Source organism: Moschus berezovskii, chromosome 22 (genome assembly GCF_049115385.1).
Source record: "Moschus berezovskii isolate FMDL1 chromosome 22, NW_MosBer_1.0, whole genome shotgun sequence".
NCBI classification, from domain to species: Eukaryota; Metazoa; Chordata; class Mammalia; order Artiodactyla; family Moschidae; genus Moschus; species Moschus berezovskii.
Window position 1 is genome coordinate 14422130 of NC_142481.1, and position 27305 is coordinate 14449434.

General features: G+C 53.1%; 2 protein-coding genes and 1 non-coding gene across 5 annotated transcripts; 2 read left to right on the plus strand and 1 right to left on the minus strand.

Annotated features, from left to right (window-relative positions):
• Positions 1-8990: 8990 nt before the first annotated feature.
• RPS16 (ribosomal protein S16) lies at positions 8991-12283 on the plus strand. Of its 2 annotated transcripts, none has more exons than XM_088829899.1 (5): positions 8991-9151; positions 9288-9389; positions 10953-11049; positions 11125-11204; positions 11327-12283. In XM_088829899.1, exons 1-5 carry the CDS (start codon positions 9104-9106, stop codon positions 11393-11395), a joined length of 396 nt encoding a protein of 131 aa, XP_088686025.1. In that variant the 5' UTR covers positions 8991-9103; the 3' UTR covers positions 11396-12283. The 2 variants fall into 2 exon arrangements, with proteins under 2 accessions (XP_088686025.1, XP_055268155.1); XM_055412180.2 differs by having other exon boundaries at positions 11157-11204.
• A 1428-nt stretch (positions 12284-13711) lies between these two features.
• Positions 13712-26388, minus strand: PLEKHG2 (pleckstrin homology and RhoGEF domain containing G2). 2 transcript variants are annotated; one of them, XM_055412178.2, is made up of 19 exons: positions 25416-26388; positions 24624-24747; positions 23600-23877; positions 23421-23521; positions 22333-22399; positions 22152-22198; positions 21764-21914; positions 21312-21449; positions 20931-21131; positions 20104-20196; positions 19914-20000; positions 19299-19332; positions 19106-19207; positions 18963-19010; positions 18846-18884; positions 18672-18688; positions 18329-18505; positions 17290-18223; positions 13712-17207 (listed from the first exon to the last, which is right to left on the minus strand). In XM_055412178.2, the coding sequence occupies exons 2-19, from the start codon at positions 24724-24726 to the stop codon at positions 15688-15690; spliced, it is 4137 nt and encodes a 1378-aa protein (XP_055268153.1). In that variant the 5' UTR covers positions 24727-24747; positions 25416-26388; the 3' UTR covers positions 13712-15687. The 2 variants fall into 2 exon arrangements, with proteins under 2 accessions (XP_055268153.1, XP_055268152.1); XM_055412177.2 differs by lacking the exons at positions 24624-24747; positions 25416-26388 and having other exon boundaries at positions 23600-24349.
• Positions 26389-26613: 225 nt separating this feature from the next.
• Positions 26614-26706, plus strand: TRNAI-UAU (transfer RNA isoleucine (anticodon UAU)). Its single transcript is given in 2 exon segments — positions 26614-26651; positions 26671-26706. It is a non-coding gene; the product is annotated as a tRNA-Ile (tRNA).
• Positions 26707-27305: the final 599 nt, after the last annotated feature.

Sequence of the window (27305 nt, forward strand, 5' to 3'; positions counted from 1 at the left end):
GCGAGACTTCCGAGGCTCGTCCCCGATGACGTACTTCAGGACGCCATATTGAGAGTGGCAGAGATTTCTTAAAGTAGGGCGTGGAGCCGACATTTTCGGAGGGTCAAATGGGCGTGTTTTAACTCCACTCTGATCGACCTTTTCTCAGTTCAGTTCAGTCGCTCAGTCGTGTCCGACTCTTTGCGACCCCATGAATCGCAGCACGCCAGGCCTCCCTGTCCATCAATCACCAACTCCCGGAGTTCACTCAAACTCATGTCGACCGAGTCGGTGATGCCATCCAGCCATGTCATCCTCTGTCGTCCCCTTCTCCTCCCGCCCCCAATCCCTCCCAGCATCAGAGTCTTTTCCAATGAGTCAACTCTATGCGTGAGGTGGCCAAAATATTGGAGTTTCAGCTTTAGCATCAGTCCTTCCAATGAACACCCAGGACTGATCTCCTTTAGGATGGACTGGTTGGATCTCCTTGCAGTCCAAGGGACTCTCAAGAGTCTTCTCCAACACCACAGGTCAAAAGCATCAATTCTTCAGCGCTCAGCTTTCTTCACAGTCCAACTCTCACATCCACACATGACCACTGGAAAAACCATAGCCTTGACTAGACGGACCTTTGTTGGCAAAGTAATGTCTCTGCTTTCTAATATGCTATCTAGGTTGGTTATAACTTTCCTTCCAAGGAGTAAGCATCTTAATTTCATGGCTGCAATCAACATCTGTAGTGATTTTGGAGCCCCCCAAGATAAAGTCAGACACTGTTTCCACTGTTTCCCCATCTATTTCCCATGAAGTGATGGGACCAGATGCCATGATCTTAGTCTTCTGAATGTTGAGCTTTAAGTCAACTTTTTCACTCTCCTCTTTCACTTTCATCAAGAGGTTTTTAGTTCCTCTTCACTTTCTTCCATAAGGGTGGTGTCATCTGCATATTTGAGGTTATTGATATTTCTCCCGGAAATCTTGATTCCAGCTTGTGCTTCTTCCAGCCCAGCATTTCTCATGATGTACTCTGCAAATAAGTTAAATCAGCAGGGTGACAATATACAGCCTTGACGTACTCCTTTTCCTATTTGGAACCAGTCTGTTGTTCCATGTCCACTTCTAACTGTTGCTTCCTGACCTGCATACAGGTTTCTCAAGAGGCAGGTCAGGTGGTCTGGTATTCCCATCTCTTTCAGAATTTTCCACAGTTTATTGTGATCCACACAGTCAAAGGCTTTGGCATAGTCAATAGATGTTTTTCTGTAACTCTCTTGCTTTTTTGATGATCCAGCGGATGTTGGCAATTTGATCTCTGGTGCCTCTGCCTTTTCTAAAACCTGCTTGAACATCTGGAAGTTCAATGTTCACATATTGCTGAAGCCTGGCTTGGAGAATTTTGAGCATGACTTTACTAGCGCGTGAGATGAGTGCAATTGTGTGGTAGTTTGAGCATTCTTTGGCATTGCCTTTCTTTGGGATTGGAATGAAGACTGACTTTTTCCAGTCCTGTGGCCACTGCTGAGTTTTCCAAATTTGCTGGCATATTGAGTGCAGCACTTTCACAGCATCATCTTTCAGGATTTGAAATAGCTCAATTGGAATTCCATCACCTCCACTAGCTTTGTTTGCAGTGATGTTTTCTAAGGTCTACTTGACTGCACATTCCAGGATGTCTGGATCTAGATGAGTGATCACACCATCGTGGTTATCTGGGTCATAAAGATCTTTTTTGTATAGTTCTTCTGTGTATTCTTGCCACCTCTTCTTAATATCTTCTGCTTCTGTTAGGTCCATACCATTTCTGTCCTTTATCGAGCCCATCTTTGCATGAAATGTTCCCTTGGTATCTCTAATTTTCTTGAAGAGCTCTCTAGTCTTTCCTATTCTGTTGTTTTCCTCTATTTCTTTGCATTGATCGCTGAGGAAGGCTTTCTTATCTCTCCTTGCTATTCTTTGGAACTCTGCATTCAGATGCTTATATCTTTCCTTTTCTCCTTTGCTTTTCGCTTCTCTTCTTTTCACGGCTATTTGTAAGGCCTCCCCAGACAGCCATTTTGCTTTTTTGCATTTCTTTTCCATGCGGATGGTCTTGATCCCTATCGCCTGTACAATGTCAAGAACCTCCATCCATAGTTCATCAGGCACTCTATCTATCAGATCTAGTCCCTTAAATCTATTTCTCACTTCCACTGTAGAATCATAAGGGATTTGATCTGGGTCATATCTGAATGGTCGAGTGGTTTTCCTTACTTTCTTCAATTTAAGTCTGAATTTGGCAATAAGGAGTTCATGGTCTGGGCCACAGTCATTTCCCGGTCTTGTTTTTGCTGACTGTATAGAGCTTCTCCATCTTCGGTTAGCCAGAAGAAATTTAGTCCAGATGTCTAATGCAGTGTGCTAGGCCGTGAGGAGGCAGGGAATTAGCAAACTTTGGCCACCTCACGCGACGAATTGACTCACTGGAAAAGACTCTGATGCTGGGAGGGATTGGGGGCGGGAGGAGACAGGGACGACAGAGAATGAGATGGCTGGATGGCATCACCAGCTCGATGGACATAAGTTTGAGTGAACTCCGGGAGTTGGTGATAGACAGGGAGGCCTGGCGTGCTGTGATTCATGGGGTCGCAAGGAGTCGGACACAACTGAGCGACTGAACTGAACTGAACTGAACAAATCTGCAAATAAGTCAGATTCTATTTCACAGCCTCTGAAACATTCCTGGGAGGTAGATACCCCTATTTCTCAGATGAAGTAACCTAAGCTCAGAAAAATTATCTGTGTAACTGGATGGGCCACCTGATGCGAAGAACTGACCCATTTGAAAAGACCCTGATGCTCGGAAAGACTGAAGCCGGGAGGAGAAGTGGACGACAGAGGATGAGATGGTTGGATGGCATCACGGACTCAATGGACCATGAGTCTGAGTAAACTCCAGGAGTTAGTGATGGACAGGGAGGCCTGGCGTGCTGAAGTCCATGGGGTTGCAAAGAGTCGGACACGACTGAGTGATTGAACTGAACTGAATTATTTGTCAGAGAGATGGCAAAGATAACAGGCATCAGGGAGAGATAAAAATTAACCTGATGGAGGGGGAAAAAAAAATCGGGAGCTTTTAGAACACATTGCTAAAATTACCACGTAAACGATGAGAAATCTGGATTCAATTTACAGAAATTTAATATATACCTAGTTAGTTACAGGGGAATGAGTTACTGAGTGCTGACAGTGGCACTCACAAAAGTTTCTTTTTCTATACGCTTGCTTCCTTTTTTCTTCTTCTTCTTTAAATATGTATTTCTTTATTAGGCCCCGGGGTTCTTAGTTGCTGCACTTGGGGTCTTAATCTTTGTTGCAGCATGTGGGATATTTAGTCCTGGCCTGTGAACTCTTAGTTGAGGCATGTGGGATCTAGTTCCCTCTCCAGGGAGGGAGCCCAGGCCCCCTGCACTAGGAGCATTGAGTCTTAGCCACTGGACCACCATCGAAGTCCCTAAGTTTGGTTCCTTTAAATGGCAGTTCTTTAGAATGGGATTCCACAGAGAAATGCCTATTGACCCTTCTGCAGGAAGGCAGTTACTCCAGGAAAGAGAGGGAACCATCATTTTCTCCCTGTGGAAAATTCTTTCTTGGTGTATCAGTGGTTCTCAACTCTCCATCTGGCAGCACATGAGAACAGTTGAGAGGATAAGAGAGATGCATAGTAGCCCCAAACAGGAAACAACCCAATGTCTATCATGAGGAGAAGGAATAAAGAAGTTGCAGTACATACATGCACTGGAATGATAACAATACACTGATAATGCACATGAATGAATTTCAAAAACGTTCACTGAGTGAAAGAAGCCAGATACTAGGATATGTACAGTATTATTCCATTCATATGAGCTTCTAGAGCAGGCAAAACCAATCTACACAAACAGAAATCAGATTAGTCAGAGGACTGGAGATGGAGACTGACAGGGAAGAGGCATAAAAGAATGCTTTGGGGTCATTGAAATGTGGCTATATATATATATTTGTCAGAATCCTTTGAAATGTACACTTAAAATGGGTACCTTTGGGGCTTCCCTGGTGGTCCAGTGGCTGAGACTCCATGCTCCAAATGCAGGGGGCAAGGGTTCAATCCCTGGTCAGGGAACTCGATCCCACATGCCACAACTAAGACATGGCACAATGAAATAAATATTTTTTTAAAAAAATGGGTACCTTTTGAAAGTGAAAGAAAATGAAAGTGAACTTGCTCAGTCGTGTCTGACTCTTTGTGACCCCAGGTAGCCTACCAGGCTCCTCCATCCGAATTTTCTAGGCAAGAGTACTAGAGTGGGCTGCCATTTCCTTCTCTCTGCCTTTCCTTCTCCTTTTACTGTATGTAAATTATTCCTCAACAAAGTTGACTCTTAATATACTGATGTTCAGGATTCACCAGTGACCAGTTGTCAAGTTCTCCAGACTAGGATCTAGCCACCAGCAGTATTTAAAAGTTCTCCAAGCGGTGATTATTTGTAGCCAGGGATATAAGCCACAAGACTTCCTCTCCTCAAGGGATGGGGATGAGGTTAGAGGACAAGTGTGCATTGTCCCTTCCTGGAAGCAGAGAGAGGAGGAAGTATCTGAAAGAGAGGGAGAACAATGGGGTAAGGTGGGGAAATTTATCCAACCTCCTGCACCAGTAGGCCAGAGATTTCAGGCTTCACATCTCACCTTATTTTCTTCCTTCTTACCTCTTCCCCTAGCTTCTGGGGCTCCAGGTAAATTCTTCTGGCCTAGAAGGAGAAGGCTTAGGGTTTAGGAACTGGGGCTGGAGATCAAGTCTCCTCTCCCTCCCCACCTGGCCTCTTTTGGAGTACCAGGGAGACCTCCTTTGAAGTTTATGCTGAAGGCAGCTCCCGAGCACAAGTCCCCTGTAATAACTCCAAGAGTTTGGCCAGAAAAAGAGGGACTGGTCTCTGAGGGTGTCCTTCGCAGGGTGGACAAGGGCCCTGACCAGTCACCCACAGGCGGGACCCCAGGGCATCCAGTAGGCGCTGTAGGCGGAACACAGCAATCCCCACGGATGGGCCCTCCTCAAACCCAATCACAGACAGCTCCAGCCGGAAGCATCGGAGAGTCTCAGCAGGACACACCTGTGGAGACAGAGTGATCTGGTGTCTCTGGGCAAGGGCTGATCCCAAGTCCTCACTCCCACAGTTTCTGACTTGTAGCCTGGGACAAGCCCCTTCACCAATCTAAGCCTCAGTTTCCTCATCTGTAAATGGAGTTCTGAATAATCCCTACTTATACTAGAAGTGCAAGTTAGAAAAAGATCTTCCTTCCTTAATGCTTCCATGTTCTGATTTTGTTAGAACAAGATACTTTACTGCCATCTGCCAGAAACTGACAAATACATCCAGAATGAGAATGCTGTCCTTGTAGGTGTGGGACCCTTGTGCAGTGTACAACCTTCACATCCATACGTGACATCCCTGTTTACCTTGTAGGGTCAATGTGAACAGTAATTAAGCTAATATGCTTAGGACTTCCCTGGTGGTCCAGGGGTTAGGACTCTGCGCTTGTGCTTTCACTGCTAGGGGCCCAGGGTTCAATCGCTGGTCAGGGTACTAAGATCGCACGCCCCCAAAAAAGGCCAATACACCTAAAGTATTTAGACCAGTACCCGGCACCAAGTAAGAAACTATGTAAGAATAGCTGTTATTGCGACTTCACGGCGGTCCAGTGGTTAAGTACCCACCTTCATATGCAGAGGATGGGGGTTTGATCCCTGGTCTGAGAACTAAGATCCCACATTCTGAGAAGCAACTACTGAGCCCGTGTGCCACAATGAAAGATTCCAGGTGCCACAACTAAGACCCAATGCAGCCAAACAAATGTATATATTTTAAAATAATAGCTGTAGTCATTATCATCCTTTGTTGCTATTATATGCCAGTCACTGTACTAGGTATTACAGACAGCTGTGAACAAAATATGTTTGTCAAGACTGGGGGTGGATCAAGAATTGGACAGCCAGAATACCAGCCTGCCTGCCTCCTGTGTGTCCTGAGCTAGTGGATTCTTCCTAAACGTCCAACCTCAGTAAAGAGGGAACATGATACTCACCAATAGATTATCTGGGGTGTAGAGACTGCCATCATTTTTGTTTTCCTGTAATTGTAGGGTAGGGAGAAAAATCAGATCTTGGAGAGGGAGAGACTGACCCTTCCGCAAACATGCCACCCACCCCACTCCTTAATTAGCCTGCCCCTGTCTGCTGGCTCTTCCCTCCGTCCTCACCAGCATCTTCGTGATGGCAATGAGGAAGTAGAAAGGCTCCCTCAGGCAGAGGGGTGATCCTAGGCCTCCCAAGGGCAGCACCAGCAGGAGGGTGGTCCAGAGAGGCCACATGGACACCCTGCCCACCCCCAGACTTTCTCTGGTTCCAGCCTGGGTTTCTGGAAACAAGAGGTACAGAGAGATGGAGCAAGTTGGAAAACAGGGAAAAGGGGGAGAGGAAATGGAGGAAATGCCCCTTCCCTGCCTTTCCATCTCTACTCGATCCATAGATACCTGGAAGTGTACTCCCAGAGGCTGGGGGAGATGGTGACCCTAGAGTAGGGAGGTCATGGGTCAGAGAACTCTCCTCCCTTCCTTCCCCCAATCAAGATACCAGACTCAGCAAGGTTATTAGGATCATCCTGGAGAGACCGGAGAGTTCAGAAGCGTCCCCTGTCCCCCAAACAGCCCCATGAGGCAGTCCAGAGTGTGTCCAGCCTGTGCATTCTGTGGCCTGTTTGTCTTCCCACTGGAAAACACCAGTTAGCTTTCCTCCTTCAGGTGCTTATTTGGGAGTCTTTGCTGCCCTTTCTCCTATTTCTGCCATAAGAGTCTTGGAATCTTCACGTCTGCCTGTACCTGCTGACTTCTTTCTCTGAGCGTTGGCCTCTCTGCCCCGTCACTTGTGACTTCTGGCTCCATCTCTGATTGACCCGATGTCTCTCTTCATTTTCCTCTCCTCCATTGGTCCAGTCTTTGCCTTCTCCTCCATGTGTGCCTCTCTCTCTGGTGCCGTGTGTCTGGAGGTCTGTGGGTCCCCCCAGGTCAGCTTCTGGGTCCTTCCTGCCTGTCTCCCTGGCCCCTGGCCCCTCTCCCTCTGTCACCCGTTAGGAGCTGGACTCTGAGCTGCAGGTTCCTCCCTTTGGCCCCAGACCTGCCCACCAATCGTCACTGTTTCCGCCCTCCGGGCAACCGTGAGCCACCACACCCCTTTGAACCTTGGACCCCAGACCCAGTGCTGCCAGAGAAACTGAGGCAGCCGACTGCCACCTACACCTGAAAGGAAGCTCCTGGCTGGGAAGGGAGCATCCTGAGCAGTGGGGAGCAAGGGGCTACCCCATCTTGAGTTTCCTCAGATGGGGGTGGGAGGACTGGGGATTCTTGGGAAAGGTAGATTTTAAGAGAGGGCTTTGAGAAGGATGAAGATTTTGGTTTTTTGTTTTAAGATAATTTATTTGGCTGTGTCAGGTCTTAGTTACATGGAGATATTTGATCTTTGTGCATGAGTTGCAGTATGTGAGTTCTAGGTCCAAGACCAGGGATGGAACCTGGGTCCCCTGCGTGGGAAGCAAGGAGTCTTAGCCACCAAGGAAGTCCTGGGATGAAGATTTTGTGAAAATGGGTTCGGAGGGGGTGGCAGTTCTGGGAAAAGTGGATTAGGGGAGAGAAAGCTTCTGCAGGAGGGGCATTCTAGGCATTGTGGGTTCTGAGGAAAGGAAGATTCTGGGGGAAAAGAGGGGTAAGGGGACCCTGAGTGGAGGGAGATTAAGGCAAAGAGGGAGTCTAAGATGAGGGCTCTGAGAGAATTTTGGGAGGAGGAGACTCTAAAAGGAAGAAAGTCCTTTAATGTTTTTTTATTTTATTTGACTGCACCAGGTCTTAATTGGGGCATGTGGGATCTAGTTCCTTGATCAGGAATCAAAACTGGCCCCCTGCATTGAGAGCTCAGAGTCTTGGCCACTGAACCACCAGGGAAGTCCCTAAAATGAAGGGAGTTTTGGTGAAAGTTTCTGGGGAAGGGGCTCTAAGAGGAAAAGGATTCTGGGGAGGACGGTTTAAGGAGATGGGTTCTAGGAGGAGGGGGATTCTGAATCCTACCAGGATTCTTGAGGAGGAATTCTAGAAGAGAGGAAGACTGCCAACTGTGAAGCAACCTCCTGGCGGTGGGAAGGAGGTGTGGGGGTGAGCGTGCATGTGTGAGAATCTATTGAGGATGGGAGCAAAGGGAGATAAATGAAGAGTCCAAACGCAAATGAGTGCTGGGGTGGTCAACAAGAACTGCGGATGTGAATTATGGCCTGTCTTCACCCTCCTTTCTCCTTGGAAGAAAACCTATGACAAGCCTAGACAGCATATTAAAAAGCAAAGATATCACTTTCACGACAAAGGTCCATATAGTCAAAGCTACAATTTTTCCCCTGGTCATGTAGGGATGTAAAAGTTCAACCATAAAAAAGGCTGAGCATTGAAGAATTGATCCGTTGGAACTGTGGTGCTGGGGAAGACTCTTGAGAGTCCCTTGAACAGCAAGAAGATCAAACCAGTCAATCCTAAAGGAAATCAAGCCTGAAGATTCATTGGAAAGGCTGATGCTGTAGCTGAAGCTCCAATACTTTGGCCACCTGATGCGAAGAGCCGGCTCATTAGAGAAGACCCTGATACTGGGAAAGATTGAGGGCAGCAGAAGGGTGCGACAGAGGATGAGATGGTTGGATGGGATCACCGCCTCAATGAACATGAGTTTAAGCAAACTCCGGGAGACAGTGAAAGACCTGGAAGTCTAGCGGGCTGTAGTCCACGGGGTCCCAAAGAGTCGGACACGACTGAGTGACTTTACAACTCGCCTTTCCGGGCCGGCCCCTGACACCGTTCAGCCCAGTACCTTCCACTGCCAGTTCCCGCCCCATCCGCCCCCCGGACCCACCTTCCTGCCGCCAATCCAAAGTCCCGCCCACAAGCCGTAAAGCTCTTTCCCGTCGCAACGCTGAGCACAACGCGCCTGCGCAGACCCTGAAAAGCGGCCAGGGTGTCCCCGCGCTTTCCTTTTCCGGTTGCGGTGCCGCGCGGTGAGGATCTGCTCTCTACGTCTGCAGGCATGCCGTCTAAGGGCCCTCTGCAGTCGGTGCAAGTCTTCGGACGCAAGGTGAGACGGGCGCCCTGTGGTAGGGACGAGGGGAGGCCCGTGTCGGAGAGAAGTCTGTGGGCAGGAATCCGGGGTCTACTGGGAGCCGAGGCCCAGAGCTCACGTGGCTCCGCTCTCTTCTCCTCGCTTTCCACAGAAGACGGCCACGGCCGTGGCGCACTGCAAACGAGGTAACGGCCTCATCAAGGTGAACGGACGACCCCTGGAGATGATCGAACCGCGCACGCTGCAATACAAGGTGCTGGGATTGAAGACGGGCGTTTGGGTTGGATGGAGGGCTCTGGAGACGGAGATGTTGAAATAAATGGGTTCCTGGAGTTCGTCGATCTTGGAAACTGAAAGGTCTGCTGTCAACAGTGGGACGTTTAGAGGCTGAGTAGGGAATAGAAAAATGGGATATTTGACGATGGAGCTGGGTGTTGGGGGGTTCAGGCGATATTACGAAAGCTTGAATTAAGAGTGGAAACGTGGATGTTGAAGATTAAGCAGGTGCTTAACTGGATTATTTGGAAAGCCACTCATTTGGAACGAGGTGGCATGGGGGCTTCCAAAGTTTATGGGGTCTGATGACTTGCAGTAAGTTAATGGCCGTTTTACAGTAGTCTGCTCACTCTGAGGACAGGAATCAATGTTCTGTTCCTCAAAACATTGTGACTGAAGTAAGGTTTTGAATATTGTAGATACTCAGTAACCATTAGAAGAACAAGAACAGAAATTGGGTTTGTAGTGCTTGGCTGTGAAAGGAGTTCCTCTCCTCTCTCCGTTTAAGCCTCAGTTTCTTTTTTTTTCCCCCTGAATATCAAGTTTTATTGGAAGGCCTCCGTTTTTTTGACTCAGACTGGAAAGATGTCTGAGTTTGATTTCTGCCTCTTCTAGCTGTGTTATTTGGGGCAGTAACTTCCCTTCTCTGTAAAATGGAAATAGGTTGTTCCTTGAAGGGCTGTCGTGAAGGTAAGTTAGATTCTCTGTGTGAGGTTGTTGGCGTGTGTGGGAAGGTAAAGAACTGTTGGCAGGGTTAGTTAGAACTTAGTAGAGCAGGTGAATGAGATTGTGGCTTGTTGTCACTGACAGGTTACTCAAGGTTTTGTGTGTGCATCCTGTGTTGGGTGCTGGCAACAAGGCAGTGACCTGGATGGTTCTGCCATCCTAGAGGGACGCAGGGCCTGCCCTCCTGGAGCTTTGAATCCAGCGGGAGACACAGACTGGACCCAATACCATACACTGCTCCCAAACAGTCAGAACTGGGGTAGACGTTCCCAGAGAAGGTTTCTGACTCAAACTCGGGTGGAAGGGTCAGAGCAGGGGTGGGGGGGACTTGTGAACTGAGGCCTAAAGTAGGTAAAGTAGGGTTATAGCATCGTAATTTTTCTGAAAATCTGTGCGGTGCAAAGGGAGGGCAGAGAGCTTAGGTGGGGAAAAGCACCTGACATAGCCCAGGAGTGGTTTTTTCACCATTTGGGGCAAGCTTAGTGGCTGCAAAGATTTTCCTTACTATTGGGCTAAGGTGCCCACATTCTAAGAATCAGGTTTAAAAAATAGGTGATCTGATGTCCAGAGAGAAACACAGGAGGAGGAACTGCTCAGGTAGGATTCAAGTTGACTTCAACAAACTCTTCTGTCTTAGAAATCTCCCTGCTATGCTGGCTGTGTATAGGGGGCTTCGAGTAACAGCCCAACCCTCTTCCACTTTGAGGCCAGCAGTGGCAAGAGCTACTTGTAGAGGGCCGTGGAGGAATGTTCCGTGAGATGGCTCAGTGGCAGGTTGTGATCTAAAATCCTGTAACGTCTTTTGTTACCCTAGCTACTGGAACCTGTTCTGCTCTTGGGCAAGGAGCGATTTGCTGGTGTGGACATCCGCGTCCGAGTGAAGGGTGGTGGTCACGTGGCCCAGATTTACGGTGAGTCCCAGACACTGGGCACATAGGTGGAAGGTGGGTCTGAGGGCAGGGTCCCATCCCTGGGTGTCCATAAAGCTGACGCATCTTTTGTCGTGTCTTCCTCGCAGCCATCCGCCAGTCCATCTCCAAAGCCTTGGTGGCCTATTACCAGAAATGTGAGTGAGGGTGGGTCCTTCCCAGCAGGTGGGTGGGGTCATGTCAAGGGCTGGCGTTTAGCCACAAAGAGTGGGAGGACACTTGCTGGCATCTAAATCTTCTCCCGTCCTTTCATCCCCAGATGTGGATGAGGCTTCCAAGAAGGAGATCAAAGACATCCTCATCCAGTACGACCGGACCCTGCTGGTAGCCGATCCCCGTCGCTGCGAATCCAAGAAGTTTGGAGGTCCTGGTGCTCGTGCCCGCTACCAGAAATCCTACCGATAAGCCCATCATGAAGATCAGGGTTTCCCGTTATAGCACCTTTATAATAAATGTGGGATTTAAGGTTTCAGGAACTATCCTGTGGTCTTCCGTGGTGGGTCTTTGTCTAAAAGGAATGCAAGAAACACCCCCAGAAGCCTTTCTAGAAGCTACCACTCTGATCAGGACGTGGGTAGGAGAGATGGGTGGGACCAGACGTGGTCTCAGTTTCTCTGAACTTCCAGTAGAGTCCAGTGTGTGACCACAGCTTGGGTGGGCTTGTTTCCTCGTCATTGGTTGTGTGAGTGTCCTTGTGAGTTTTATCTCTTTCAGTCCTTTTGCTGTTTTAATGGCATATCAGAGAAGAGTAGGGGAAATGTGTAAGATGAGTAATCTTTAATATAGACTGAGGAGAGGTCTTAAGTCAGCAGCTAAGGGCCATCCATGCATGTGTTGGGAACGGAAATTTTTTAATGCCAACCTGTAGCGTGGATAGGATTGAGGTTGGGCAGGGGTCTGTAATCCCCGTTGTGGATGGGTGCATGATTTCCCGTGACTGGTTTCATCCTTCAGGATGTCAACTGTAACCCCCACCCACCATGGCCTCCTTAAAGCAAGTCCCAGTTATGCTCAATGTGACTGTCCTTATGGGCCCGGGAATACATAGGTCTGAGGACATGTTCATCTCTTGTGTCTGCCATGTGATGATAAGAGATATAGGTGAACTCAGTTGCTGCCCCTGGGCTAGAGAGATGTTAGAGCCACTTCCATCATGGAAGAAAGTTTTGTGGGATGGTGCTGGTATATGTATGGGAAGTAAAGTGTTGTTTGTGTATTAAGTTGCCCTCAGTTTCTTTCCCCATATTGAAAGGAAGCTAGTGAGCATCATTGGGGTGGGAAGGGCATCTGTCCTTCTATAACGGCCTTTGCAGCCAGCGATCTGCCCCCGAGTGGGCTTCCTGCTGAGCAAACTGTTAAGAACATCATTACACATTTGATCAAGGAGTAGTTTCACAAATTTTCTTTATAAAAGGATCTTGGGAGGGCTTCCCTGGCGGCTCTGGTAAAGAATCCACCTGCCAATGCAGGAGACATGGGTTTTGATGCCCTGAAGATCTCACATGGGGTGGAACAACCAAGTTCTGTGCCACAACTGGGGAGTAGCCCCCGCTTTCTGCGACTAGAGAAAGCCTGTGCGGCAGAGAACCAGCACTGTCAAAAATTGGGAAAGTTTTACTGTTTGTTTGTTGTTTAAAGAAACTTGGAATTTACTGACTTGTTGCCCTTTTTGCATGTTTGCCCTACTGATGAAACAGTAGCCACATGTGGCCACGAAGCTGGGCCGCACTGAGAAGAATGTTGTTTACTGACAGGACAGTCCTGTGGGATGGTATTCAGGTACAGAAACTCGAGTTACTACACACGGAGCTGGGGTTGGTGGAGCTCCACTAGGTGCCAGGCTAAGTTGTTGGATTGTCTTCACACCATCTCTTTGAGGTGGGTGGCAGGCAGGTATCTTCACTTGAGCTGCTGAGAAAGTTAGCGAAGTGGCAAGATAACCACCTCAACAAGTTTTGCATTGAGGCTGGAGTTACTAATAACTCTGCCTGAGTCTGACTGGCATTAACCTAAACATCCCCAGGAGGGCAGCAGTGTCCCAAGGCACGTCACAGACAGCTGACCTTTTCCTCTTTAAGCCTGTCTTAATTACAGCTTACAAAAGGCAGGCTGTAGTAGACCAGCAAGAAAGGTATTCATGAGGAGGCGTTGGAGCTGGGGCCGTGAAGCAGAGGTAGGAGTTGGGCAGGGACCAGGAGGGGCCAAGGCAGGCCTAGTACCCAGGGTTTTCCCACAGGGCCCAGAGACCCCCTTAATTTGAGGCTCCTGGCTCCTTCCCAGAGGCACAGCTGGGACACATCTGGAAGTGGCCAAGGGGGCTCGCCTCCTTCCTTGCTCCAGGCCTTGGCGTAGACAGCCCCCTTCACCCTCCCTGCTGCCGCCTCCTCAAATACCGAGAATTCCGGCGCCGCTGGGAGCCTGGGCCAGGCTGGGAATTTTCCTTAAGCTGGGAATGTGCAGCTGGGGGCGGAAGCGGGGAGGGCCAGCCTCAGTCCTGACCTTTGGGAGGCTGCAGTGGAGCAGGTCCAGGCCAAGGAGCCTGACTCAGCCCATACCCTGGTGTATGGCATGGTACCCACTCAATAAATAACTGAATGGAAGCCAGCAGCTAGCATTTACTCAGCCAGGCCTTGTTCACTTTATCTAGCTAATGATCAATAATTACCTGGGGCCTTTGGAGTACGAGGCTTCAAGCCTCTTGTGGGCAGTCGTTCTCTGTCATACCCTCCGTGGCAAGAACAGCACCTGACAGAAGTCAAGAGTGCTGACTCAGGCTTGGCTGTGTGGCTGAATCCCATCTCTGCTCCTTCCCACTCACGTGACTGGGCAAGTATCCTCTCTGCCTGAGTTTCCTCATCTCTAAAGTGGGGATTACAGATCCTCACTTGGCTGTTAGGGATATTGAAGACAAAGGGAACGAGCTGAAGTAGTGACTAATGCCTGTGGTATGTAGTTTAGAACTCAGTAACAGCGTTTTTTTACTGTTAACTGATTGTTAAAACCAGATTCTTGGGCTCCTGCCTTGGGGGTTCTGATTTCATGAGTTGGGATTGGATTCTGGGGCATCTGATTTGATCACGGCCTTAGTAAGTCAGGGGGCTTCCTTCATAGCTCAGTTGGTAAAGAATCAGGCTTAAACACGTTTGAGAAGTGAGGATATACTCACTGAATCTTTATGATGACCGTATAAAGGTGGATACTGTTGTCCTCATCATACAGATGAGGCAACCAGGCTGGGGGGCGGGGGGAGGGGAGTTCCACGCTGAGTACTAGAAACGCTGGGGCTTCAACTCAGCCATGATGCTGTGGTGTCTCAGGGAATTCCAAGGAAGACAGCACAAGAGGTTAAGTGTTCAATGGAAGAAGCTAATATTACCAAAGAAACTTAAATTGTGCTGCTTACTGAGCCTTCCACTGCTTTGAGGGGGAAAGAACGATTTAGAATAAAAGCCTTTATCTCTTAAGACCTGAATGACTTTTGGAGGTGGGGGTTCACTGAGGCACTGTAGAGGTCCCCCAACTGGAGCGAGGCCGGGTGAGAGGATCAATACAAGAACTGGATGGGTGGGTACAGAAATGGAATACTTAGGAGGGTGGAGAGTGGTTGCCAAGAGAAATCAGGCAGATGTGAGACACCTTTCCCAGAATCCCAAACCCAGTCCATTCTGGTGTTAGCTTGGAACTGTCTCTGAAGTTTTGTAATACCAAGACCCAGAAGAATCCAGGTAAGGAAGGATGGATTGAAAGAGATTCAAATGGCCGGCTGGCTGGCGGTAGAGATGGTTGAATGGCTGGCTGGCTTGATGGCTTAGATGACTGAATGATGAAATGTGTGCATGAATGGACAGCGATGGGAATATGGAGGAACAAACGGATGAACAGTTGGCTGGAGAAGCAGACAGGTGGGGTGACGGATGAGTCGATTTATGGACCAACGGGTGCTAGATGGGGGGTGGGGTAGGATGATGGATGAAGAGTGGAGATAGCTGAATAAAGCAAGTCTATGGGTAGGATGATGGATTTGAAGACAGATGGACAGGGAGACAGAGCTGGGAGGTCAGAACTGGCTATGACAAGATGAATGGATGATGGTGGGACACACACTCAATAAACTGCTAAGGGAAAGAATTTCAAGGCATTTGCTTGGGAAAAACTTTTTTGGGGGCGGGGTGGGGGGAGGACTTCTTAACTTGGCTTTCCTGGGTAGGCATCAAGCAGTTTATAAACCTTCTGAACTCATACACCCAGCTGTAATGGATTCAGTTTTCAGTAATACTCAAAGGAGATTCCCCAAATTTTCAGAACTGATCTGTGCAGTATCAGACCTTCCTATTCATTGTTGCCTTGTCATCCCCACTGTCTCCAGACTGGAAAAAGATACATAATTCCATATTAGTTAACAAAATATTAATGATACCCCCTTCCCCATCCCTGTTGGGTTAATCCAGATAAGTAACAAGGACCATTCACCAAAGATTCCAGGTGTCGGAAAGCTGCGGCAATTTTTAGACCTGTGTTCAGTGTCTGGACTTCCGGGTGAATTCTGAGGGTCTCTGGCATCTGGTTGAAGTCTTTGCTTTTCAAGGAGCCCAACATCCTGACTCACACCAACATCCTGACTCACATGTGGAAAGGGGCATCGGGGCCCCCCTGGGCTCTGCGGAAACCCACAGATTCTTGGGGGGTTGCCAAGAGAGCAGGATGGTTCAACCTGACCTGCGCCTTGGCTGGCCGTAGCCGCCCACCACCTCCGACATGGATGTTGACCGTGGTGGCATAGCTGAGCCTCCGGGCTGGGGGCGGTGGGGGCTGGGGCTGGGGTGGCGGTGAAGGTGCCCGTGACGTGGGGGCAGAGGAGGACCAAGGGCCCCGGGAGGCTGGGGGAGCCTCTCCTCCAGGCCCCTGTCGCCGAGCCAGGCTCTGGCTGATGTACGAAGCTGCCAGGTATCTTGAAAGGGCAGCCGCATTGGGGCCCAGGAGCTTCCGTGTCGGGGGAGGGGGACTGTGGGGTGGGGTCAAGTCTGAAGACTCTGATCTGGCAGCGTGAGAGATTGAAGGGCCTCCTGGTTTGGCCACAAGCACAGAGGTCTGGACTGGGGTGGGTAACGGGCCCTGAGTGTCCGTAGGGCCTCCTTGCTCAGGCAAAGGCGTGGCGGCTAGAACCTGGTCATTCGTGAGGCCCTTCTGTTCCAACAAAGGTGTCAGCTTCTGAACCTGGAGGTCTGTGAGGCTTTGTTCCTGAAGCCAAGGTGCAGCGGCACGACCCTGGCTGTCTCGGAGGCCTTCCTGCTGGGGCGAAGGCGGGAGGGCCTGGACCTGGGCGTCCATGAGGCCTGCTGTCTGGGGCAAGGATGGCAGGGCATCGGCTGGGATCTGACGGTCCACGTGGCCTCCGTGTGCAGGCAAAGGTGAGGCACCTGGAAGCTGAACGTCTGGGAGGTCATGCTGCAAGGGCAGTGTGGTGTCAGCTGGGATCTGAGGGTCCAGGCTGCTTCTGTGTGTAAGCAAAGGATCGACGGCTGGCCCACAGGCAGTGGCTGGGGACTGAACATCCCTGGAGCCTACTGGCTTAGTTACTGGGGTGTTGGTTGGGCTCTGGCTGTCCCAGCAGCCTTCTTGCTTGGGTGCAGGACTGGTGGCTGAAACCATGATATCAGAGGAACTTCCCCGCTTGGGTGAAGCTGAGTTGGTGGGAAGCTGGACGTCCACGTGGCCTTGCTCAGGAGATGAGGTGCTAGAAGGAACCTGAGTATCCACGTAGTCTCTATGGTCCTGCAAAGGAGTGGCAGCTGGAACTTGGATTTCCAGGCAGCCTTGATCTGGTGAAATTGTAATAGCTGCAGCCTGGCTGTCTGGGGGGTCTTCCTGCTCCAGCAAAGGTGTGGCGGCTGGAATCTGAGTATTCCAGAGGCTTCCTTGCTCAGGCAGTAGGGTAGCAGCTGGAACCTGGAGGCTCAGATGATCTTGCTCAGGCAAACTTGAAACATGCAGACCCTGGCTATCCTGGCAGCCTCCCTGCTTAGTCAAAGGTGTGGCAGCTTGAACCCGGGCAGCAGGGCTGAGGGGGACAGATTCCTGGGCACAGGTCAGAGGGAAGGCCAGCTCACACACCAGCACGTGTCCAAAGGCAGGCAGGGGTCCTGCATGCAAAGACAGATGGGTCAAGTTAGGACAGATCCCCAAGGTGGGGCCACATCTGCTGACCACATACCTGGACCTCACCTGGCTCGGCCTGCTCCTGGGACAGGCCAGGTAACAGCTGAGGCTGGGCCAGAGCCCGAGGCCTGCGGCGGGGGGCGTTGGCCGATGCCCGGGTCTCGGCCCGCTGCATGTGCTGGATCCGCTCGCTGTAAAGCCGGGCCAACTCTCGCACTCGGGATGCTGACCTCTCCGAAGTCGGGACTCCCGCCTTCCCTCCTCCACTGCCACCACCTCCACTCAGGTCCGAGTCTTCCAGGATCAGCAGTGGCTCAGGAAAACCTGGCCGGGCCAGCTGCCCCTGCTCCAGGGCCTGCCAGGCGCTCCGGATTTCAGAGCAAGAGCGGAACTCCAGCTCATGTGAGAATCCCTGATCCCGGGTGACATCTGGGGGCTGGAATTCTGGGAATGATCCTCCTTCATCCTCCTCTCGCCCTGCCCTGCCTTCTGAGGAGGGCTCGCCCAGTTTTCCAGAAGTGCTTCCGGGGAAAAGTTCTCTCCGGGTGGCTAGAGTCTCATCTAGCTCCTGCGGGGGTCCCTGGAGCCAGGACTCACAGGGGAGTGGGGGGGCAGCGCTGCAAAGACTAGGAATGTCGGGGACGCTAGGAATGGCTGGAAGGCAGGGCATTTCAAAAACACTGGAAATGTCAGAGAGGCTGGGGAGGCGGGGCATCTGGGGAATTTCAGAAAGGCTGGGCATTTCGGGGAGGCTGGGTCTGTCAGGGTTTTTGGAAAGGCTGGGAATGTCAGCAATTTCGGCCGCACTGGAACCTTCGAGCCCCTCCAGGACGTGGAGTGGGGAAGGCTCCCGTTCATCCACGTCCAGCTCTTCTTCCTCCTCCTCTTCTGAAGAGTCTCGGCTGGGCAGGCCTTGGAATGTGAGGGTGTCACTGTCGCCTGGCACTTGGGAGTCTCCAGGGAACTTGGGAACATCCTGGGGGGGTGGCTGTAGTGGGCCCTGAGGAAGCCAAAAGGTGTCAGGGTGGGCTGGCCCCCTGAACCCCAGGCTGTGCCCACCCAGGCCCGGAGCCCCAAGGACACTGGGAGGGGACGCCTGGCTCACCCCCGGATCCCGGAGGCCTCTTTGGTTCAGGAGCTCCAGGATTTCTTCAGTGATTGAGGTCCCAGAAGGGTCCAGCGTGGGGGGTCCTGTGTCCTCCAGGTCCTCAGGGGGTCCAGAAGTGGGACCTGGTGGCGGAGGCTCCAGGGGCGGGTAGAGCTCCCCCGCACTGCCGGTGTGCTGCGAGGAAGGCAAGGAAGGAGGGCGGGAGGCTGGGGGCCCCAATCCTCTCCTCCCTCAGAGGACAGGAAATCCAGGCCCCATCACCTTCTTCAGACCTGGGACTTGGGAACTCAAGTTCCCTCCCCAGTAGACCCAGGAGTCCGGGTCCCGCAATGTTTCTTACCTTGAGTCTAGGCTTAGCTGGGGAGGAAGACGCGAGAAAGAGGAAAGAGTGAGATGCAGGAACAAGTGTTATTCCTCATCGTTGATGAGTGGCCCCATCACCCCTCCTTCGCGACGCCCGGGAGTCCCAGGGAACAGACAGGGACGTGCCAGGCTGGGCTGGGCAGTCACTCACCGTTGTGTGGAAACATGACATAAAGGTCCTTCAGAGGCTCTAAGGGGAAGATACAGTGATGTCAGGGGCCCGCTCCCCCACCTGACACCAAGTTCGCTTTTAGGGGAAGGTACTCACCCGACTGTCTGCGGCCACGACGGGTAGTGGTGGGTCCTGGTGATGGAGCTGTGGGGAGAGGCAGATTGGAACCCTGTTAGGACCCCCACTCCAGGTTCCTGGGGGAGGGATGAGGGGGAACCTCAGGGATCCATCTCCTTTACCTGTGTTCCTTCGTCCAGGAGTGAAACTTCTAGCATCTCGCGGTCGGGGAGACCCAAGTGGGGGTGTAACAGGCTCTGGAATAGGCTTGCTTTTAGGAGCACCTACAGGGAAAGATTGAGGGCTAATAACCTATTTCTTCTATGAAGCGATTCCTCTACTGTCACATCCTCCCAACCCGAGGTCCCGACTCACAATGCAGGCTGTTTTCAAGGAGGACTTGTTTTGCCTGAAAAAGATAAGCATGAAGGTTGAGGGGGCTGGGCCCTGAGAACCCCACGTTTGATTAAAGAGTGCAGCTACCTGTCAGGTGCCTTACGTGACTGATACTGACTAATCTTCCCCACAACCCTATGAAGCTGGTGCTATTATTCCTCCAGGTGAGGAATCTGAAGCCAGAGAAGTTAAGTTACTTGCCCAGAATCACATAGCAGGGATGTTGTGGAACTGGGATTGAAACCCAGGTAACCCAACTTTGAATGTAACTATAAGACAGCGCCCCCATCCCCATCCCTGGCACTCAGGGTCTTTCAATGCTACTGATTTGGGGGGCCTTCCCAAGTGGCGCAGTGGTAAAAGAATCCTCCTGCCCATGCAGGGGATGTAAAGAGATGCCGATTCAATCTCTGGGTCGGGAAGATCCCTTAGAGATGGCAGCCCACTCCAGTATTCCTGATTGGGAAATCCCAATGACAGAGGAGCCTGGCGGGCTATAGTTCAGGGCGGTCACAAAGAGCTGGACATGACTGAGCAAGCATGCATGCGTCCCCAGCACCCTGAGGACCCCCCCAGCGGTGGCAGGGGCTGTACCTTGGCAGGGATGGAGGCGGGGTGGTTCTCAAAGAAGAGGCGCTGGAGACAGTGAATCCACAGCCTCTTCTCTTCTTGGTTCCTGGCCTGGGGGTGGGGTAGGGTCGGGGGGGAATGGGGAGCCAGTTGTGAGGTCTAGGGACTTGGGGGGCGGGAAATCCCTGCCTGCCCAGCCCCACCCTGTGCTTACCTGGAGCAGGTGCCTGTGCTTGGGAATGGTCAGATCGGACACCTTGAACCCTAGAGGGTCTCGAGGGTTCTCGCTCACACTCAGGTTGCAGCACTGGGTGAGGGGCAGAGAGAGGCCTCAGACTTATCCATGTGCCCCTCAAGTGTATCTGAGCCCCCTCCTCCTAAAAGATGTCCCCTTTCCAGCTTCCCTGGTGGCTCAGTGGTAAAGAATCTGCAGGCCAGTGCAGGAGACCTGGGTTTGATCCCTAATCAGGGAAGATCCCAAATGCCACGGAATAGCCCCTACACCACAACTATTAAGTCTGAGCTCTAGAGCCTGCAAGCCGCAACTACTGAGTTCACACGCCACAACTACTGAAGCCCCTGCACCCCAGAGCCTGTACTCCACAACAAGAGAAGCCACCGCGCAGCAACTAGAGAAAAGTCCTCGTAGTAACGAAGACCAAGCGCATCCATAAATAAATAAAAGATGTCCCCTTCCCCCTGTCAACCCTCCCCACCAGGCTGGGCTCCGCTCGCCCTCACCAGCCCTCCCACTCTCATCTGGATCAAGCAGATGCGACTGCGGAGGAGTGTAGATGCTTGCCTGGTGGGCAAATCCAGGTCCTCCCCTTCTAGGTCCGCATCACCTCTGCATACCTCTGACACTGCCCGCCCCTCCTTATTAAACCCTACCCCACTCCTCGACTCAAGGAAAAGTGGTCCTTTTAAGCGAGTTGCCTACCCATGTATACCCTGCCCCTAGCCATGCCTTTGGCTCTACAGCTCTGTATAGAATACACCTGGCAGGTAACATTCCGGCCCTGCCCCCATCCCTGAACTCACGAAGATGTGGCCCTTGTAGGTGTATTCCGGTCCCCGGCGCTTGGCCACAAGCAGCATCCGTGAGAATAGAAAGAGCAGCCGTTCACCCCCTCGAAGTCGGGGGCCGCTCCCTCCACCACCTCGGAATGCGCCCTCCAGCACTAGCTCCCCAAAAGCGCTGAGGTCCGGACCGGTCCAGCCACCCAGCCGCCGCTGCACCTCCTGCCGGGACCCCAGGAACACACCGGCGGGCGGTGCACGCAAATCAAGACAGGGTGGTTAGCAAGCAGACTGTGCTGTCCCAGTCCACCCTCCAAGGCTCTGACCGAGCCCCGACCGGAGGCCCTCATGTCCACGCTTCCCCCCAACCCACGGCGGGTCCCAGCCCTCCCCCAGGGTCACCTGGAGGCGTGCAGCATGCTCCTGCTTGCGTTTCATGTCATTGATGTACCAGGCGACCGCTGTCATGGACACAATAGCCTCCTCTACCATCTCGCGGCCCCCGGCATCCGGGCCCTCCGCCCAGTGCTTGCCCAGCTCCTGGAGGGCAGAGGCCCAGGGAGAGAAAGACGAACAGAGGAAGGGTGACAGAGAGAGAGAGAAAGGCAGGGGCAGAGATGGAGGGCCAGAGACGGAGAGAGACAAGCAAGCAAAGACAGGAAGTGAAGTCAGCTGGCACCAGCCCCCACTGCTAACAAGACACTGCCCCAGTGCTGGCCCCGTTTCTAGGGACCAGAGGCGTCCCCAGTCCTGGCCCAGCTTTTCCAGGGTCCGCACTCCAGATGCACCACCAGGTGGCCAATGGACAGGACCTCGCCCCTCCCCAGGCAGCCCCCCGGGGGCCCACAGCTGACCTGCAGCAGCAGATGGTACTTGAGGATGCGCTGGACAGGCTTCAACAGGAAGCTCTGCAGGGGCAGCGAGTGATGGAGCTGGGCCTGGCGCTCCTGCAGCCACATGGCTGCTGGCGGGGACAGTGACAGCTCCCGGAGTAGGGCCAGGGAGCTGGGGACACAGCACAGGTCAGGGGGATGGGCAGCTACAGCAGGCTAGGCTGGGAGGGATCAGGGAGTGACCAGGGTTTGGGAACTCTCAGAGGCTGGCTGGGGTTAGGGAGAAGGCAGACATGGTCGCGGTCTGGCAGGGCTGGGAACTGACTGGGTCGGGGTAGGGGGAGCTCAGCTAGCACACATCAGCTTGTGGGGCACAGCCTGGGCCCAGCAGGTGCTTCTCGGCCCTCACCTTGGGTAGTTCATGCAGTACAATGTGTAGATGTCGAAATCCTCACTCTGTGGGCAACAAGGGAGTCAGGGAGACCTCAGTGCCCAACTCCTCATGACCCCTCCCTCCAAGCCTAGCCCAGGCCTGCTCCCCTCACACCTCCACCCCCATACCCAGGCCCCAGCCCAGGCCCTCGCCTCACCCTCTGCACGAAGCACTCAGCGATGCCCCCGGCGCTGCTGCTGCCCTCCAGGTCCTCCAGGAGCTCACTGGAGAGGGGCAGAGAGAAAGGGTGAAGGGCCACCCTGCGAGGACACCAGGAGGCTGGGCCTTGGTGGGCTGCCAAGATGGGATGTCATGTCCACATGAGGGGTCCTCTGACTGCGACATGGGAGGTCGCAACCTGCTCAGATGCTGCCCTTGGGCAGCATCATGTTCCTCAGCCTGAGATTTTGTCACAGGCAGCATGAGCCGTGAGGATCTCATGGGGCACAGCCCGATAGAGGTGTCAGGACCCTTAGAGCTACGATAATCTTAAGATCCTATTGTGACCCTGAAAACTTGTCATGACTTACAAACCTCCCGCAAGAACTTTACGTGTAATTAGGGAATTCCCTGGTGGTCCAGTGGTTTAGAACTCGGGGCTTTCACCGCTGGGTCCGGGTTCAGTCCCTGGTTGGAGAACTAAGATCCTGAAATCCCAAGTGGTGAGGCCAAAAAAATAAGTGTAATTAGGCATCATTAGAGGATGAGACGGCTGGATGGCATCACCGACTCAGTGGATGCGAGTTTGAGCAAGCTCTGGGAGATGGTGAAGCACAGGAAAGCCTGGTGGGCTGCAGTTCATGGCGTCGCCAAGAGTCGGACACGATGGAGTGACTGAATAACAACAAAAGTGTCATCGAGACACGTAGGTGTCACGCTCTCCTTGAACTCTAGCACCCTCCGCGTTGGGTGGCCAACCATCCTGGTTTGTCTGGGACTGTGGGGTTTCCCAAGACAAGTCACACAAATGCTCACACTGTCATGATCCTCAGGCCCCACAGGAGTCTTTGATTCACCGCGATCCGTGACCTGACATGGCGCTAGCCCCATCTCATTGCCTGGATCCATCCTGATATTTGGACTTCATCTGGGTCCTCAGTCCCCATCGTGATCCCTGCCCAGTATCATAAGACCCCATGTTCCAGTCTGGACAGGGCACTGTTAGGCTCCAAGGTTTGGTTTAGAACACAGCCTGTCTCCCTGAGCTCCCTAGTCCACCCCCTGCCCACCCCATCCGTCCCTGACCTGCTGAACTCGTAGATGTCCTCGATGTTGGCAAACAGCGTGCCCACCTGCTCCGCACTCAGCCCCAGGACCCTGCCATCCAGCAGAGGGCCCAGGTAGTCCTGTGGGGATGACTGGGGTTATGAGGGTGGAGTGGCTGGCCCAGGTCCCCATGGCCCTGGGGTGCCCACCCGCCTTACCTCCACAATGCTTCGGAGGTCCCGGACGTAGGCTCGCTCTGTCTCCACGATCTCACGGGCTACACGCTCCAGCTTCGAGGGTTTTGCAGAACCCGGGGTCCCCACGGGCGAAAGATGCAGGCGGATGGGGGGCCCTGGAAGGGGCTCTGGCCTCGAGGCTGAGCAGGCTGGGGTGGGGCCCGGAGCCGGGTCCCCCTCGGAGCCCACAGTGCTCAAGGATGTGGAACTCCCAGAACCTCGGGGGGAGGTCATGGCGGTGGTGGCAGGGGCTGCTGGGGCTGTGGAACAAGCCATCAGGGGGGGCTCCCCAACTGAGTAAGTGCGTTCAGCCCCCACAGTCACCCAACCCTGATCAACATCTCTCCCAGGGCTCCCTTCTCCTCTAATCAGCCCTGTCCTCTCTAGGCAGGGTCCTCTCTGAACTGCTGGGCCCCATCCCTTGAATTCACCTCCAGGTGTCATCCTGGGAGAACTTTATCATTTAATCCAACTCTTTTACTCTCACGAGGATAATCCCATTCCTGCCCTCAGGGATGTCCAAACTCCCAAGATCCAAAGGGCCCTGTGCAAGGTGGCCATTAGAGATCTTTCCAGTGTGTTCTTTTCCCGACACACCACTTCTTACCCTTTAGGCTCCAGGCACACTCAGCTTCTCTGGGTTACTCAAATAAGCAGCCTCTTCTCACCTCTGTGCCCCTGCGCAGAACACTCTTCCTGGCCTCTCTCATTTCACCCCGCCTCATCTTTCAATTCTCAGTTTAGATATCCCCCTCCTCCAGGAAGTCTCCCTTGATCTCCCAGACAGGGTTCCCACGGCCCTCTGAGCTCTCCCCATCCCAGCCAGCCCTGAGCACTGTGTGCTGGGCTTCCCTCAGGACCTCAGGATGAGTCCCTCTCCCTACCGGACTTGGAGCTCTGTGCAGGAGGGCCTGTGTTGCCTGCACTGGGTCAGCCTGGGAGGCTGCAGGGTCTTGAATGAAAGAATGAATGCCCAGCAGGCTCCACCCCTCCGTCCCCCGCTCACCTGTCCGAGTGTCACACACAGCCGCACAGTCACACACTTCACCTCTGTGGCCGAGGCTAGGGCTGGGTTTGGACAGGCCCAGTCCACGGGCTCCCTCGGGCATGGCTGAGTGGCTCAGCGGCTTCTGCAGAAAGACCCCCTTCTGGGATACCAGGACCCCATAGACTTTCCTGCCTCCACACCGCCCCCACCCCCGACTCACAGACTGGAGGCTGAGAATTAGGAGGATGGTCTGAATCCAGGGAGGGGGCCCTGGGAGTAACTAATGGGGGAGACAGTCGGAAAGTGATAGAAAGAGGGGAGCAAGGAGAGATACACAGGAAAAAACGCAAAGGGTGAAACAAAGAAGAGTAAAGCGAACAAGAGTCGCTCAAGCTGTGAGTCCGGTGTGTCTGGGGCCGGAGGTTCAGGGATCCTGGGAACGTCTGGGCTCCGCTTGGAGCCGAGGGCGAGGGGCAGGGCTGGGAAAAAGCCGTGGGCGGGAGGCCGCGGGGTCCCAGGGGAGGGCGGAGGAGGCTGGGGGACCGGATGCCAGGGTCCTGCAGACGGCTTCCTCCCCCACGGAGGGCTGCGAGTCGGGGCGCTGGCCCTGAGTCCTCGACCCCTTCCAGTCAAGTCCCTCCGAGATCCGCTCACTGTCCCCACCGCCGCAGCGCGTCCCCACAGCCCTCTAGCCCCCAACTCCCCGCCGGCGCCTCCGCTCGCCCCCAGCCGGCACGCCCCCTCATTGTTCAGCGGCTGCGGCGCCGCCCCCTCCCCCAGCCCTTCGGGGCCCCTCGCCTCCCCCCTCACCTCCCCGGGAGTCTCCAGCCCCGAAACGAGGCAGCCCGGTTCCTATTTGACCCTAGCACGGTCCCCGGGGAGGTGCAGAGCCGGCACTCTCGGGTCTCTGCAAGTCAGGGGTGTGAACTTCGGGCTCTCCGGCTCCGGGAATCAGAATCCGGGGTCTCTCGGAAAACCGGGCGCAGAGGTCCAGATTTCTTTCGTCCTCTAAACGGAAGATGCTGGGAGCCTCGACGCTCGAGTCTCAGATGGGGGTGCTGGGAACCCAAATTCCTGAGTCTTCTAGACGGGGTCGTGGGGGGAGGGCTGGATTCCTGAGTTCCCTAACTCTAAGAGCAGGGGTTAAACTACTTCCAGACGGGAGCGCAGCGAGTCCCAAATTCCAGGGTCCTGTTTAAGTAGTGGGCGCTTTAGCCCCCAACGCGCTGGATGGGGCTCTAGGAGTCCGTATCCCAAGTTCCTCCAGTCCCGGGAGTCTTGGGCTCAGCTTTCTGGGAAAAACTCTGGAGGGAATCTCCGGTCTGAGATCCTAAGTTCTTCGAAACCGGTTGCAGGAAGCTCGGCCTCCAGGGTCGCGCGGGGCTGCTGTCCCGGACTCCTGGCTCCTCCTCCAGGAGGGGGCGCTGGGCACCTGAATATCTGGGGTCCTCTAGCCTGCCTGGACGCTGGGGCCTGGGCTTCGGGGTCTCTCAGGACGCGGTGCAGAATTTCGGACGGCTGGAGTCTGAAACTGTAGACCCCTCAGGCTTCGGGATGGATGGCACCGGGATCTGGCGGCGGCGGCGGCGCCACATCTGTGGCTGGAGAGTCCGGTCCCAGCGGAGGGGTGGGGGGCGGTAGCCTGGGGCTTCCACTCCCCCCCCCCCCCCGCCCGGGCTCATATCCTGTTCCCGCCCGCAGGGGGGAGGGGCCGCCTTCCGGCCGGCCAGCCCGCAAAGGGTTAAGATCCCTCCTCTCTGGATTCTGAATATTGATGAGAAGGCGGTCCCGGACAGGCTACACCCCCACAGACCAAAAGCCTCGCAGACTTTTCCCTTTTACAGCAAGAGCCTTCCAGGCGTGAGAAGCCGGAACTGGTAACGCACTTCCTCCTATCGGCCAATCCAAAGGTTCCTATTTGTATATGCAAAGTAGGGGCGGGGCTAGCCTGCAAGGTCACGTGGCCAGTAATGACTGAAGGACTTCGCGGCGCAGGGGTGCGGCCGAAGCTCCAGTGGCGCAATCGGTTAGCGCGCGGTACTTATATGGCAGTGCAAGCGGAGCGATGCCGAGGTTGTGAGTTCGATCCTCACCTGGAGCAGCTTTTAGTTTTCTCTTACTGGTTTATAAATTTATTATTAATCAACCGAAACAGTTACGTCATTTAAAAGAATAAACATTTCGATCGTCCGAAGTTTAGGCTGGAAAGAATCCTGGGACTCTGGCGACGATCGGTCAGGGAGTGTTTTCTATTGTGGGGAGGTGCAGTTTTCCTCTTCGTCACCAGGGGGTGGTGTTGCCTCTTAGATGTCTGGGAATTTGAGTGTCTAAATCTCAGTTTAAGAATTTTGTAGATGTGTCAGGCAGTGTCAGGTCCTCAGCCAACTATGTAAGTGACAGTCTCTTTATCCATCTTTTTCTATCTTGGATTTTCTTCTTCCAGTTTTTATTGCGATATAATCGCTGTTACTTCAAGGTGAACAAAATAATTTTAGATGCATGTAAATTGTGAAATAATTAAAATGTTTAATAAACATCAATTACCTCACAGTTACTATCGTGTGTGTGTGTTAGAGTTCTCTCTCTCCTCGTTTCTGAATCGATTATTTTTTTCAACAAATTCTGAAGCTTGTGACCACTACGTGACTGGTTCCTGTTGTGAACAAGACAAAGTCCCTGCGTCTGAGGATTTGACACTCG